The 14,436-nt window shown below is 35.4% G+C and overlaps 3 protein-coding genes across 7 annotated transcripts in view; all 3 read left to right on the forward strand.

The window, feature by feature from the left end:
• Window positions 1–996: 996 nt before the first annotated feature.
• Window positions 997–3,726, forward strand: LOC107037702 (chymotrypsin inhibitor). The gene is made up of 3 exons (XM_015256382.1): window positions 997–1,140; window positions 2,166–2,263; window positions 3,445–3,726. The coding sequence occupies exons 1-3, from the start codon at window positions 1,086–1,088 to the stop codon at window positions 3,535–3,537; spliced, it is 246 nt and encodes an 81-aa protein (XP_015111868.1). The 5' UTR covers window positions 997–1,085; the 3' UTR covers window positions 3,538–3,726.
• A 1,046-nt stretch (window positions 3,727–4,772) lies between these two features.
• Window positions 4,773–10,508, forward strand: LOC107037703 (COP9 signalosome complex subunit 1). Of its 2 annotated transcripts, none has more exons than XM_015256385.1 (5): window positions 4,773–4,919; window positions 4,985–5,229; window positions 7,327–8,451; window positions 10,005–10,139; window positions 10,216–10,508. In XM_015256385.1, exons 2-5 carry the CDS (start codon window positions 5,119–5,121, stop codon window positions 10,288–10,290), a joined length of 1,446 nt encoding a protein of 481 aa, XP_015111871.1. In that variant the 5' UTR covers window positions 4,773–4,919; window positions 4,985–5,118; the 3' UTR covers window positions 10,291–10,508. The 2 variants fall into 2 exon arrangements, with proteins under 2 accessions (XP_015111871.1, XP_015111870.1); XM_015256384.1 differs by having other exon boundaries at window positions 4,994–5,229.
• A 1,173-nt stretch (window positions 10,509–11,681) lies between these two features.
• The window catches only part of LOC107037742 (probable ATP-dependent RNA helicase DDX17), an 18,587-nt gene continuing 15,832 nt past the window's right edge, over window positions 11,682–14,436 (forward strand). For all 4 annotated transcript variants that reach the window (XR_001460863.1, XM_015256465.1, XM_015256466.1 and 1 more), the window contains exons 1-2: window positions 11,682–11,889; window positions 12,097–12,450. Coding sequence is in view for 3 of the 4 variants with exons in the window: in XM_015256465.1 (XP_015111951.1) it covers window positions 11,873–11,889; window positions 12,097–12,450 (371 nt within the window). In the remaining variant the exon portion in view is untranslated. The remainder of the gene's footprint in view (window positions 11,890–12,096; window positions 12,451–14,436) is intronic.

The following is a 14,436-nucleotide window of genomic DNA, read 5'->3' on the forward strand; positions in this document are numbered from 1 at the left end:
TCCTATAGGAAATCCTACAGGAAATCCTATAGGATTTTTTCATACGTGTAAATGACGTGTTATGTCAAAACACCCTAGACAAACGAGAGACTATTGTTTAAAAATATAATTGAAAAAAAAATTTGAGGGACCGATTGGTTTCGAGTCTCAATTTTGTGTGTTAATTTCTATAGAAACCTCTATAGTGAATTCTATAGGAAATCCTATAGAAAATCCTATAGAAAATCATATAGAAAATCCTATAGGAAATCCTACAAATCCCACCAGAAAAATCCTATAGGAAATCCTATGGAGAATTCGAACATTTCCTATAGGACATCCTATAGGGTATCCTATAGGAAATCCTACAGGAAATCCTATAGGATTTTTTCATACGTGTAAATGAAGTGTTATGTCAAAACACCCTAGACAAACGAGAGACTATTGTTTAAAAATATAATTGAAAAAAGAATTTGAGGGATCAATTTCTTACATTCATCAAAGTTAGAATTTATGGGAAAAACTATCAACAATGAATCTTTTTTTTTGGGCTTTTTAATTTATTTTTCCTCGTTACACTCAACTTCTAAACTGGAGTTTATTCGCACCATTTTAATTGGTCCATCAACGGTGATAGAATTCTCAAGAGAAGTCCAATAGAAATCCAATAGAATTTTCAAGTGAATGCGCTAGGCTTTTCACGTATATTATGGTCAAGCAAAATCACAATACGTACTCCTCATTATTTCAAAGAGATAAGAGGCATTAAATAATGTCCATCAATAAAGGAGTAACCAATAATATTATGAATACGGAAAAGAGTGCGGGGAGCAGTTGCTGTAACAGACGGTTCCCAAATATTTGATCCACAAATATTCCTGATTATTCTCTTTGTTGCTTGTTATTTTTAGATGTTGAGAATTTGAGGAAAGGCAAAAGTGGAAATAAATATGCTATTGCCAGTATTTTTCCTTCCCCTTCTACAGTTTAGAATACATTGATGGTTGGAGGTGACGGATCACGCTTTCGTGATTTTTCTGACTGATTATAAAATCGGTTTCTACTAGCTGGCGGCATCACAGTGGAACTTTGCAAAGACATCGAACATGTTTCGCGTTGGGTTTTACTTAATTCTGGCTGTTGCAATTGTCGGTATCGCCGGTAAGTTGCATTATTGTTATTGATATTGTATCGTATTTTCACTATAATCGTATGAAAAAATATCTCGCCGATAAATTAAAGATGCGTCTATACATTTCCGTCTTTCTGCGTTCATATTGACAATTTTATTATCGATTAATACCCATTATTTTTTTACGACTTATGGGATGGATAGGAAGCCTCAATGATCTTCAAATCGGCTTTCTACTTGTTATTTTTTTTAATAGTTTGAGCTCGTTCGTTCGAACATGAAACAAAATTCTCAAACAACTCTTACTTGTGCCAAGAGAATAGTTTTTTGAAAATTATCAAAAAAGGATTTTTTTTGTGCCAAACATGCAGAGAGTGCGCCGGAATGAAGAATTTTTGTTGCAAAAATAGATTTAGTAGTTTAAAAAAAATTGCATTCTCTGTACATGCAAGAAATGTCATTTCTAGCACTACTCCTTCGTTATTCGATACTCCCATACGTATTTTGCTCCCGAAAAATCTTTGTTTTATGCGAACCAAGAGATAGTAGTTTTTCGTTTCGGCTGTCTAATAATCACAGACGAGAAATCAACCCTTAAATGAAACAATAATAATGATATGATAGCAATCTTGTAACTTAGGGATGAAATATTTGTTGATAAATTTTCCTCTATATGAGACATTTTCATCCTGAAAAGGCACCGTCTGGTGTGAATTATCCGCCTCTTGAGCCACAAATTTCGTTGCTGTCGAAAGCAGAACAATTATTCATGTTTGAGACTTTCAAATTCGAACGAAACAAATTCTTTTTTGACAATTTTCAACTAGCGATTTTGTTGGCCCAAACAAGACTTGTTTGACAACGTGTTTGTTTTTCTCTCAGTGTAGTATCTCTAAAACATATTGCGCGATTTAGTATTACACCGAGAGAAATTCTGTAGAAAAATTGTAGTACTAGTACTGGAATAATTACAATCTACAACCAGTAATTATTTTTCTTCAACTATTTTCTCCGGACGACGGTCAAGTAATGTTTTTTTTCTTGTGTTCAACAGGCATAAGTGCTCAGGAGTGTCCTCCGGGTGAATTCTTCAACCCTTGCGGCAGCTGTTTTCCCACTTGTCCCGAACCCGTAATCGAGGGCTGCACGGCAGTATGAAATGTTTCTTATTAGACATTTAATTACCTTTTTGGCAAAGCACACGGAGAGAAACGTTCAGTAAAAATTACGGAACTCACAATTCACTCACCGATTACGGAATCGATTCAGAAAATTTGAGTGACGGTATTGTAATTTTTCACAGGAGATTCAGATAACAATTGCGAAACGCTCCGGAAAAATTCCGTGACAGTTCCGTAAAATTTCCTACAACCACATTTCGCTCCGAAATTACGGAAAAGATACGTCATTTTTATTGAATATTTCTCTCCGTGCGGTGGATTATTTTTTATGAGGTGTCAAAAAAATTCTTGATTTTTTCATCTCTAATGAAAAAAAAATTCAGATTTTCATCTTTGATTACAATGGAAATGTTGATTTTCACATAAGACACTGGGTTAAATCCTGATTTTTAAACATTTCTTCTTTGAAAAACCAAAACGATAATTAAATTGGGAAAAAAATTAGAATTCCGAATCTAAGCGAGTTTTCTGCAATTTTTTGCAATTTTCAATAATCTTTGAATTTACCGTAAGGGTAGAGCTACTTCAAGTGACGGTATCGTAGTTTTTCACAGGAGATTCAGATAAAAATTACGGAACGCTCCGGAAAAATTCCGTGACAGTTCCGTAAAATTTCTTACAACCACATTTCGCTCCGAAATTACGGAAAAGATACGTCATTTTTATTGAATATTTCTCTCCGTGCGGTGGATTATTTTTTATGAGGTGTCAAAAAAATTCTTGATTTTTTCATCTCTAATGAAAAAAAAATTCAGATTTTCATCTTTGATTACAATGGAAATGTTGATTTTCACATAAGACACTGGGTTAAATCCTGATTTTTAAACATTTCTTCTTTGAAAAACCAAAACGATAATTAAATTGGGAAAAAAATTAGAATTCCGAATCTAAGCGAGTTTTCTGCAATTTTTTGCAATTTTCAATAATCTTTGAATTTACCGTAAGGGTAGAGCTACTTCAAGTGACGGTATCGTAGTTTTTCACAGGAGATTCAGATAAAAATTACGGAACGCTCCGGAAAAATTCCGTGACAGTTCCGTAAAATTTCTTACAACCACATTTCGCTCCGAAATTACGGAAAAGATACGTCATTTTTAGTGAATATTTCTTTCCGTGCGTGTTTGGTGAATGGACAATATTCAATGATTCTAGGTGTGTCGACAACGCTGCTACTGCAACGAGGGATTGATCAGATTGACGCACAATGGCCCTTGCGTCCAACCCAGTGAATGCCCGCCAAGATAAAGTTCGAGGCTACTACTAACTAGGCTTTAATTTTCATATTTTCAATGACTCCACTGATAATTACATGAATTTATATAAATGTCTGTGATCAGTCCCACTTTTCACGGTGGACAAAAAACTCTAGTGAAATGAAAAAGTTTGTGATAAAAACAAAATTGAAATAATTTTATATATTCATGCTTGCGGCCCTCATGGGAACAAATTTCCATAGGAAATTAGCGAGAATTCAGCTGATTCCTAGAATATTACATGTGATTCGTAATGAAATAGAAAGGGAAACGAAGAATTCCGGAGAATTTGATCGAAAGTAGAGCGGAATGGATATTTCGCAAAGAATTTCTGTTGCTATATGGCTCGTAATCTGACCCTTATGAACCTTAATCTGACTCACGTGACCCTTAATTTAACCCTTGCAACCCTTAATCTAACCCTTGTTACCCTCATTTAGACCCTTCATCCCACCTTAATCATGACCCTCATTTTGACCTTCGTGATCCTTATTCTCACTATCATGACCCTTATTCTGACCCTTATGACCCTTAATCTGACTCACGTGACCCTTAATGTAACCCTTGCAACCCTTAATCTAACCCTTGTTCCCCTTATTTAGACCCTTCATCCCACCTTAATCATGACCCTCATTTTGACCTTCGTGATCCTTATTCTGACCCTTGTTACCCTTATTTAGACCCTTAATCTGACCTTAATCATGACACTCATTTTGACCTTCATGATCCTTATTCTCACTATCATGACCCTTATGACCCTTAATCTGACTCACGTGACCCTTAATGTAACCCTTGCAACCCTTAATTTAACCCTTGTTCCCCTTATTTAGACCCTTCATCCCACCTTAATCATGACCCTCATTTTGACCTTCGTGATCCTTATTCTGACCCTTGTTACCCTTATTTAGACCCTTAATCTAACCTTAATCATGACACTCATTTTGACCTTCATGATCCTTATTCTGACCATCATGAGTCTTAATTTCGAGTACCGAATTTTCGTCACCAGAAGTCGATTTGCATGTTTATAAAACAGAGAAAAATGAAGTGGATAAATAAACTGAGACATTGACGGTACAGCATTGATGACTACAAAAGTCTACTTCACACAAAAAATAAGGATCACATTCGAAATTCTCCCGCAGAACGGCCCCTCCAGCCCAACCGAGCCCTCCAATTACCTGTTGATAACATCACAATTTCCCATTACCGACTACAACCGTTGGGATCAGTTGGGATCCAGTCATTATCATCTCGAGAGACAAAATCACCTCGAGATACTCTCCACAACAACCACTAGGACTATCGAGGTGTCTCCGAAAATATCCAGCCTCAACATCAGAGACTAATACTCCCTGAGGCATGATTCACGAGGTAAAAACTCCAAAATGTCCAAAAAAATTTGGCACAAAAACACTCGTGCAGACTGAAGAGGTTAGTTTTGACAGGTCTGATGTGATCTCCCAGGGATCGTAGCCGGCCGGTTCCCCATTGGATTCCTCCCCCGAAGAATCCATTAACAGTAAAAAATAATCCACAAACTTACCTCAACGGCGCCACGAGGTCTTCAAACATGTTTGCTTTCGCTCAGCAGAATGCAGTTGAGCCAATGCAGGTGGATGCACCACCGGAGGACAACGACAACACCGAGGAGGAGCCTTACATCGTCGAAAATCCAACACTCGTAAACAATTTTTCTATTATCAGTATTTAGAAATCAAGGGCATTCTTTAACACTGACATGACATTTTCTTAATTAAATGAGCTAGCACACTATGGAGTTGGTTTAATTTTTGAGACACTTGGGTTTTGGATTTAGATCTTGTCTACAAAAATTGTAATTGCCACATTCTAATTGCATGACATACCGTGGGGGCACTAGTTTTCGGATGGTTAAGAGCACTCATCCATCGGTATCGGATTATTCGTTTTTTTTCCGTTAAATGTGAATGGGAAGTATCAACTTTTAGAAGCCAATTTGGATGCTTTTCCGACAGAAAGACACTTGATTTTGATTGAAACAGTTAGGAATTAGATGAATATTCTGTCGATTTGCGAACAATAAATTAAAAATTACATGTTTGAATCACACAATGTGGAATTCAGGCTACACAATATGTAATTGGGTTATTACATTACATTTTTTTACAATTCCATATGTAAATCGTGAAATGCGGATGTGAGAGAAAGTTATGAATGTGGATTTTTCCGTATAACTTATTCTGTTGAGATTTTTATAAAAAAAATTATTGATTTTTTCTCAGGGATCAGCATTAATCATTAGATTATTAATATTAGGAGAAGTTGCACCTTAAAATAATTAAAGTTTACTTATTTTGGTTAAAGATGATAAAATAATTGATAATATAAATTTTCAATTGACTATAAATTAAATAATTGATAATTGGAATTGGCAATTGTTATTTGTTAAAGTAATTCAAAATTGGAATATTTAACTGATGATTATCTTGATAATTAAAAAAATGTTGATTAATATTAATCAATTGAATAATTCCAAATTTAACTTTACTTAAAATTTACGACTATACCGATCTCTGTTTTTTCAACTAAATATACTTTCAGGATTTCCAAGTACTTTCGCTATTTTTTCTTCATTGAAATGCTTTTCTACTTTTGTAGTTTATCATCCGAGCTTTCATTTGAACCCCATCTGACCCTGTTTCCGGACATTTTGTAATGATTTTATTATTTTAACTTTGCAGCTCTGAATTCGATCTCGATATTGAACGAATATCGATAGTAGAAAACATTTCAAAAATCTGAAAAAAATTAGAAAGTTTGTTTTTGGAGGAAGATTGATAAAACAATTAAAAAATTGCAATTTTTAAAAATTCCGAGCCTTTTCTGTAAATAAATGTTACCAAAACCAATTTCATTTGCCTAAACAAATAATGTTTAATAATGAAAAATAATGTTGGAGTTCAAACAATTTCAATTATTTACTCATAAACAACGAATGTTTAAAAACATAATAATTCTGTACAAAATGTTATTTAAAGTAGCTCTACTCTTACGGTAAATTCAAAGATTATTGAAAACTGCAAAAAATTGCAGAAAACTCGATTAGATTCGAAATTCTAATTTTTTTCTCAATTTAATTATCGTTTTGGTTTTTCAAAGACGAAATGTTAAAAAATCAAGATTTAACCCAGTCTTATGTGAAAATCGACATTTCCATTGTAATCAAAGATTAAAAACTGAATTTTTTTTCATTAGATGTGAAAAAATCAAGAATTTGACACCTCATAAAAAATAATCCATTTTGCCAACAAGTTTTATTATTTATTTATAAAAGGGAAATGTTTGAAAAATATCAATATTTTGCGAAATTTAATTTAGATAATACTGATTGGGTATGAATTTTTTCAAAGTTTTTCCATGCAATTTAGTTGAAAAATTTAAAAACTTAAAATATCCAAAAGTACAGCGTAGCCCGGCCGTAGGGTAGAGCTACTTCAGATGCTAAATATTCACGATTTTTTTCAACTTTTTCTCACGCAATTCTCTTCACAAATTTGATAATTGAAAATGGTTGAATCTATAGTGTGGCCTGTACCAAACTGTAAATTATACTCAGATATCCTTAACAAAAAGACACGGTAAAGTTACATAATCATCTGCACAACCAACGCAAAAAACCAAATAACCTTCAAATAGAATTGCTTTCTCTAGCGTCAGATCATTCCATTAAATTTTGTCCTGCATGTTGGACACCTGACGTACGCTAAAACTTTAATGTCCCAATGAATGAATCAACCAGGACCTCGAGGTATACGCGAACAGCTACACAGGGCTGGCAAAGCTCTACCGCCTTATCTACATTGCCGATCACTGTCCCAGCCTGCGAATAGAGGCCCTGAAGATGGCAATCACCCACGTCCTCACTACGTACAACGTCTCCCTGTACCAAGTTCTCCACAAGAAGCTCCTCCACGCCTTGAACACCCCAGGCCTCCCCGACGTAGCAGCCCAGTCCACCTCAGCCCAGGACACGCCAGTGCTCAATCAGATGTGGGTGGAGTCAAAATCGAAGAAAGCAGCCCTCAAACTCGAGAAGTTCGACACAGACCTGAAGAATTACCGTAGCAATTCCATCAAGGAGAGCATCAGAAGGGGTCACGACGACCTCGGGGACCACTACCTTGACTGTGGAGACCTAGCTAACGCCCTCAAGTGTTACTCAAGGGCTCGAGACTACTGCACAAGTGGAAAACACGTGGTCAACATGTGTCTGAATGTCATTAAAGTATCTGTTTACCTTCAGAATTGGACGCATGTTCTCACTTACGTTGCTAAGGCTGAGAATGCCCCTGACTTTCCTGAGGTTCACAGTAAGGACAACAATCAGTCGATCGTGACGAAGCTCAAAGTAGCTGCTGGCCTAGCTGGTCTTGCCATGAAGAAATTTAAAATGGCTGCTAAACACTTTCTCCAAGCCTCCTTGGATCACTGCGACTGCCCAGAGCTACTGTCCCCTGGTAATGTCGCACTTTATGGGGGTCTCTGTGCCCTTGCCACATTCGACAGGCACGAGCTGCAGAAGCAGGTCATCTTCAGCAGCTCGTTCAAACTGTTTTTGGAGCTCGAGCCACAGCTCAGGGACATCATCTTCAAATTCTACGAGTCAAAGTACGCCTCGTGCCTAAAGCTTCTTGATGAGATCAAGGATAATATTCTACTGGACATGTATATTGCTCCACATGTGAACTCTTTGTACACTCAGATTCGTAATAGGGCGCTCATTCAGTACTTCAGTCCTTATCTCAGCGCTGATATGAGGAGAATGGCTGTGGCTTTTAATAGGAGTGTCCCCGCTCTCGAGGATGAACTCATGCAGCTGATACTTGATGGACAGATCCAGGCACGAATTGATTCTCATAATAAGGTGAGGAAGTTGCTCTTTGGAACGGGATTTTGTTTTTCGTGTTGTTGTCGTGCAGGGAAAAATTTAAGGTATCAAAGATTTTTGGGTATTTTTTCTCCAGTGAAATGCTTTTCTACTTTTGTAATCGAACATCAGAGCTTTCATTTGAGCCCATTTGACGTTAAGGTTCCGGACATTTTACAATGATTTTATTGTTTAAACTTTGCTCGTCTCAATTTGAGTCTCGATATTGAACCGTTAGGAAAAATTTTTTTAATCTGGAAAGAAAATTAGAAAGGTTACTTTGGGAGGAAGATGAAATAATTTAAAAATTACAATTTTTGAAAATTACGAGCATTTTTTATAAGTAATTTATAAACATTCAATTTTTCACCATAAATGTCATTTGTTCAAAATCGTAACAAATTTATTCGTGTACAGAATTTTACCAGAACTCGATTTCACGCCTAAAAGAATAAGGTTTCCGAATTTTTAAACAATTTTAGTTATTTATTTATAAACAATGAATCTTTAATAAAATAATAATTCTGGACATTTCTGTGGAAAATGTAAATTTAATGACGCTGAATATTCATAGTTTTTTTTCAAATTTTTCTTGGGCAATTTAATTGACAAAATTAATTATGTAAAAGATACTTAGATATCCTTGATAGAAAATTGCATTCTATTGAATTTCTATCGGACTTCTATGAGAATTTAGGGCCACGATTTCTTTTATTTTTTTTAAAGATTTTATTAGTAGAAATAAATGAAAATACCGCGAAAAAACTTGGAAAATTAATGCCCAAGAATTTCTACAGGAGTATCACAATTGCAATTTCCTCCCTATTGGTTTTATTTCCCAATATTATTTGAAAATACTCTGAAAACTTTCAATTTTTTTCAACGTTTTTTGATTGTACATTCAAATTTTTTGGAGACTCTAGCGCTATGTAAAACTGAATGGCAATTGGAGAATATTTCAAATTACCAAAGTAAAAAAAATACAGATCACGGTCCAAAAATAAATAAAAAAAGTAATGTTATTGAAAAATGAAGTTTTCATGATGTTTCATGGCCACTATTTTGTTTTTTTTTATTCAAAAGAAGAAAATGAAGAAAAATTCCCGATATTTTTCAACAAATGCTTCTAGTACTTGAAAAAAGTGGTGTGACCCCCCCCCCCTCTTAAAGAGATTAAAAAGATGAATCCGAAGTAATTTTTTTGCTATTCTTACCGAAAATAGTCATTCGTTTTTTTTCGACTCGTAAAAACCTACCTAGTCCTATAATTTTCAATATTTTTCAATGATTTTTTTTCGTGTATTTCACACAACTCTTCACAAAATCGATCGTATGGAATTGAAAATTATTCAATTCCTTCTGTTGAATAAACAATTAACATTATTGAAAAATGAAAATTTTTTAAACATAAAGAAGAAGTTCAGAAAAATTTGCCGAAATTTACTTGTGATACTTAAAAAAGCGGTATGACCCCACCTCCCTTAACGTTAATGTATTGAATGAATGAATTAATGAACAAATGAATGAATGGATTAATTTTCTAATTTCAGATTTTATACGCCAAAGATGTCGATCAACGTAGCACAACCTTCGAGAAGTCAATAAGCATAGGGAAAGAGTACCAGAGAAGAACCAAGATGCTCCTCCTTCGTGCTGCAATTTTCAAGCATCAGATTCAAGTCAAAGTGAGCCATCAACCTCACATTCTTCTCATCCCCACCGATTCAATCGCAGAACTAATAGTAATCCTTAATTTTTCAGTGTCCCCTGCGTGATAATACCCAAGGTGGTGAGATGTCAGTGGCTCCCGGGAACAGTTCAGCCCCACGAAGCTAATCAACGAGCCTCAGTAATCATTAAACCCCTGTTCTTTTTCATGATAAATAAAATTAAAAAATTCATTCATAATAAATTTTGATTCCAATTATTCTTGTAATAGATGATAACATGAATTCTACACACCTTTTCATTTGAGCGTCACTAGATTTTCGGGCACTTTGTCCCATGTTAATTACCTGAAATTAAATATTATGAGTTTGGGGCACTTTCAGCGATTTTACGACTAATTTATCATTTGTGATTAGCCAAATACTCGTCAATCTTCCTAACTCGATTATTAATTGATTAAATAATTCGGAATTTGAATATTTAATTGATGATCAATTTAATAATTTGAAAATTGTTGAAAAATATTAAGAATTGTTTATTCAAATTTTAACTTCATTCAAAATTTATGATTCCGCCGATGTCTGTTTTCAATTAATTAAAAACTCAAGAACATATTCATTGAATTTTTACTGATTTCTATCAATTATCAGGAACTACACTGAAAGAAAAACAAGCACGTTGTCAAGTAGTCTTGTTTGGTACAACAAAATCGATAGTTGAAAATTGCCAAAAAAGAATCCGTTTCCCCTTAATAGAAATTCAACAGAATTTTCTAACGAATGCGATAGGTTTTTCTATTAACAAGATCTCTGCGCGCGCTGATCTATTCATTTGTTGAAATGAAGAGATGGAATTCATTGAATTTCATTTTCTCATGAATACCTTATAAATATTGATAATAAATCAAAGAGAATTTGACTAATGATTGAAGTGAATAGCGAAGTAGAATAGAAGAATCTATAAAGAATTTTTCATTTTCAATTAATTATCTTCAATTTTTTAAAATAATCGGTCTCCATAAAAGGACAGAATTTATTAATTTCACCGATAATATAAATACATGTGAAATATATATATTATATATATATATATGACGTGAAAAAAAAATTTACCTCTGAAGAATTTGAAATTATGTAACTGAAGAATTTGAAAATGCCGCGTGTTTTTTTTGTGAATAACTTCGTGGCACATATTGACCAATCAGAATTAAGGATTAGCGGTCAGGTAGTTTCGAGATATTTCGATATAAAACAACTTCACGTTTCTTTCATCTTTAGTAAAATAGGATTTTTTCGTGCGTGAAGACTTGTTTGGGAACTTTGTCGTTTTTCTCTCAGTATACTTTGGCTGAAATTTACAGTTTTCATTGACTTTTCCCTGAAATTCTGAATTTTCAATGTCGAAATTCCGTGAAATGTCAGTGGAACTGACGTGTGATAGAAATTTCCAACAACTGGAAATGTCAGTCAAAAATTTTGAACAGTGAACCGCCTTTTACAACACGTCGCCCATCAATCATTGAAAACTCACCATTACGACGTTAAAGATGGTGGCGCCGCGCTGTGCATCATCTCCGGCAGTCAGACTTGACTCAGCCTAGAGCCTACTTGAGCCTACTTCTGTCCATTCCCGTTTCCTCCTCATTTACCAACCAAAATTCCAGTGTAAAAACGTCAGAATAAATTTCCTGTGAATCGCAGCAATAAACCGATAATTACATTAAATAGCCAGTGCAATAGACTTGTACAAAATGGGCAGATACAGAAGGTGAGTCCTTGGATAATGTTCTCTGTGCGTTTTGGAGCGTCCGCAGGGTCTGCGCGTCGCTTCTCCCCTCGTTCAATACAAAAATCCTTTCTTCTTTTAACCACCGGGGTAAATCGGGTTACTCCAATCTAATTATCACAACGATTTCGCCGAGAGAATCCCGAGAATGACTAATATCTTGTGAATATATTTTGCGTTGGGGCGAAGTCGGAGCAGAGAGCGTGAACGTCGCAGGAGATCCAGGAGTCGCACCAGGAGTCGATCCCCTCGTGACAGACGTGGCTGGGGGGGCGGGGGCGTCAGGGATCGTGGGGGAGGCAATCGGGGGGGCAGAAGCCAACCTGGGGCCAGCCTGAGGAAGCCCAGGTGGGACATGGGGAGGTTGGAACCCTTCAAGAAGGACTTTTATATTCCATGTGATTCCGTCATCCATCGAGATCCCAGGATCATCGAGCAGTACAGGAGCGACAAGGAGATCACGCTCAGGGGGAGGAATATTCCTAATCCTGTCTTCACTTTCGATGAGGCTGGCTTTCCCGATTACGTCCTCAAGGAGATCAAGTAAGAACATTTCAGTAGCGAAGCGGTAAACCGGGTTAAGTCGATTTTCACTACTGGTCAGTTTTTGACGAATATCTCAGAATCTAAGAGAGATAGAAAAATTTTTGTCATTATCTTTTTTGTAGAGCCAATTGGGGGTTATAAATAAGGTCGTGGGAAAAATGTTCTATCTCTCTTAGATTCCGAGATATTCATCAAAAACTCGTCAAAAGTCAAAATCGATTTAACCCGGTTTACCGCTTCGCTACTGATTTGATTATTGAACTCATTATTACGCAGAGCCATGACAAATCGGCAGGCAAAAAAAACACGCACTGAAAAATTCGTAACGAAAACTGATAGAAAGTTGACAGAAATCCAATAGAATTGTCTAGCGAATTCGCTAGGTTTTTCTAGTACATTTTTTCACATGTGCAACGATGCTGGAGATTTTCATGCTGAACATGAATAATAGAACATGTAATGAGTCTAACCTCCACCATTTACTAATATTTAATTGAATTGATGTACTAAATGCCTCCCGCAGATCACTCCAAAAGTCAATCAGCTTCTGCATGTAAATTATGCTAAGATCTCTTGCCTTACACCCAGATATTTCTTTGCGTTATTAATATTCACAAATTTGTAACTTGTTGGCACAATTATTATTATTTACTCTTCTGGAACTAGTGTTACAAACTACTATGTTCTTTTAAATTAACCCCCCCGCAACAATGGGGCTATGTATCCTAAAAGCAGTAATAAATAATAATGATAATAAGAGGAATAATTAATGGGATGTTGGAAGAGTTCAGCAATACTAATTCATTGCATATTTCATGGCTGTGATTAATGACAGGTGTTGCTGCAGACCCCGATGTTATATTGTTAGAGTATTTTGCAATTTTTAATCAATTAATATGTTGTCGTTGCCCCACGCACATTTTATTACAGTTTATAGTGACTACGTACTAAACCTGTCAAGAGCCTGAAGAAGTTGCGATTTGCAGCGAAACGTCGCGATTTGACAATAAATTAGTTCTGCTGAACTCTTCCAACATCCCATTAATTATTCCTCTTATTGTTAACCATGGAAATGGACAACGTCATCAATAATAATAATGATAATAATAATAATATTTAATTAAATTCACTTATTTGAGGGATAATTGGATGAATAATGGCGATTTTCGGTCATTTTTAATACTTGACAATTTCGTAGACAATTTCTCCATGGAAAACATCAAACGTGTCAAAGAATAAGGCATTACTCAACGCTGACAACATTTTCTTGACGTAATACCCCAAGCTGTGTGAACTTGGAGTCGAAGTTTTATAAATCGATGGTCTTTCTTATAGTATCGATTGTACTCAGTGAGTACCTGAATGTACTACATTCATTTTCATTTGTACCCCGCACCGCTAGACGTAAGAGGTGCGGGAAAAATCGTGCAGCGTCAGAAATGAAGGTACGGAAAAAATTTTCATGAGCAAGGATTCAGCATGGATAGTACTTGTATGTACTATATTTTTCCATTTCATTTATCAACCCCTTCAATACTTTACCCGCTTCTAAAATCTTAAATGTATGAAGGACGTCAGGAAAACATACAGATAACTTCTAAATCGTTAGTACTCGTTTGTACCAACGAAAATTATTCATTATTATTATTATTATTATTATTATTATTATTATTATTATTCTCATCAAATCACCTGATTCCATTTTTATCAACCGTAAAATCATCGTAATGGATTCCATGTGTAGTTCGTGAAGTTTTGATGTGGGTACAAAAGTTTCCACTTCCGTACTTCCACTCCCATCGCAGTACAAACGGAACAATTTACTGTACATGATAATGAGACCAAGTACAAACCATTCAGAGCTTCAAAAACAGTCGTAAATTATTCAGAAAAATGGTACAAACGTTTTTCTGAATTTTATTGGTGTTTAGTGACGAGTAGGTGTTGGTACAAATGTCCAAAAGTACGGCAAGATTTTTTGGC

The sequence above is a fragment of the Diachasma alloeum genome, unplaced genomic scaffold (assembly GCF_001412515.2).
Source record: "Diachasma alloeum isolate Michigan unplaced genomic scaffold, Dall2.0 Dall_scaffold_00269, whole genome shotgun sequence".
Taxonomy (NCBI): Eukaryota; Metazoa; Arthropoda; class Insecta; order Hymenoptera; family Braconidae; genus Diachasma; species Diachasma alloeum.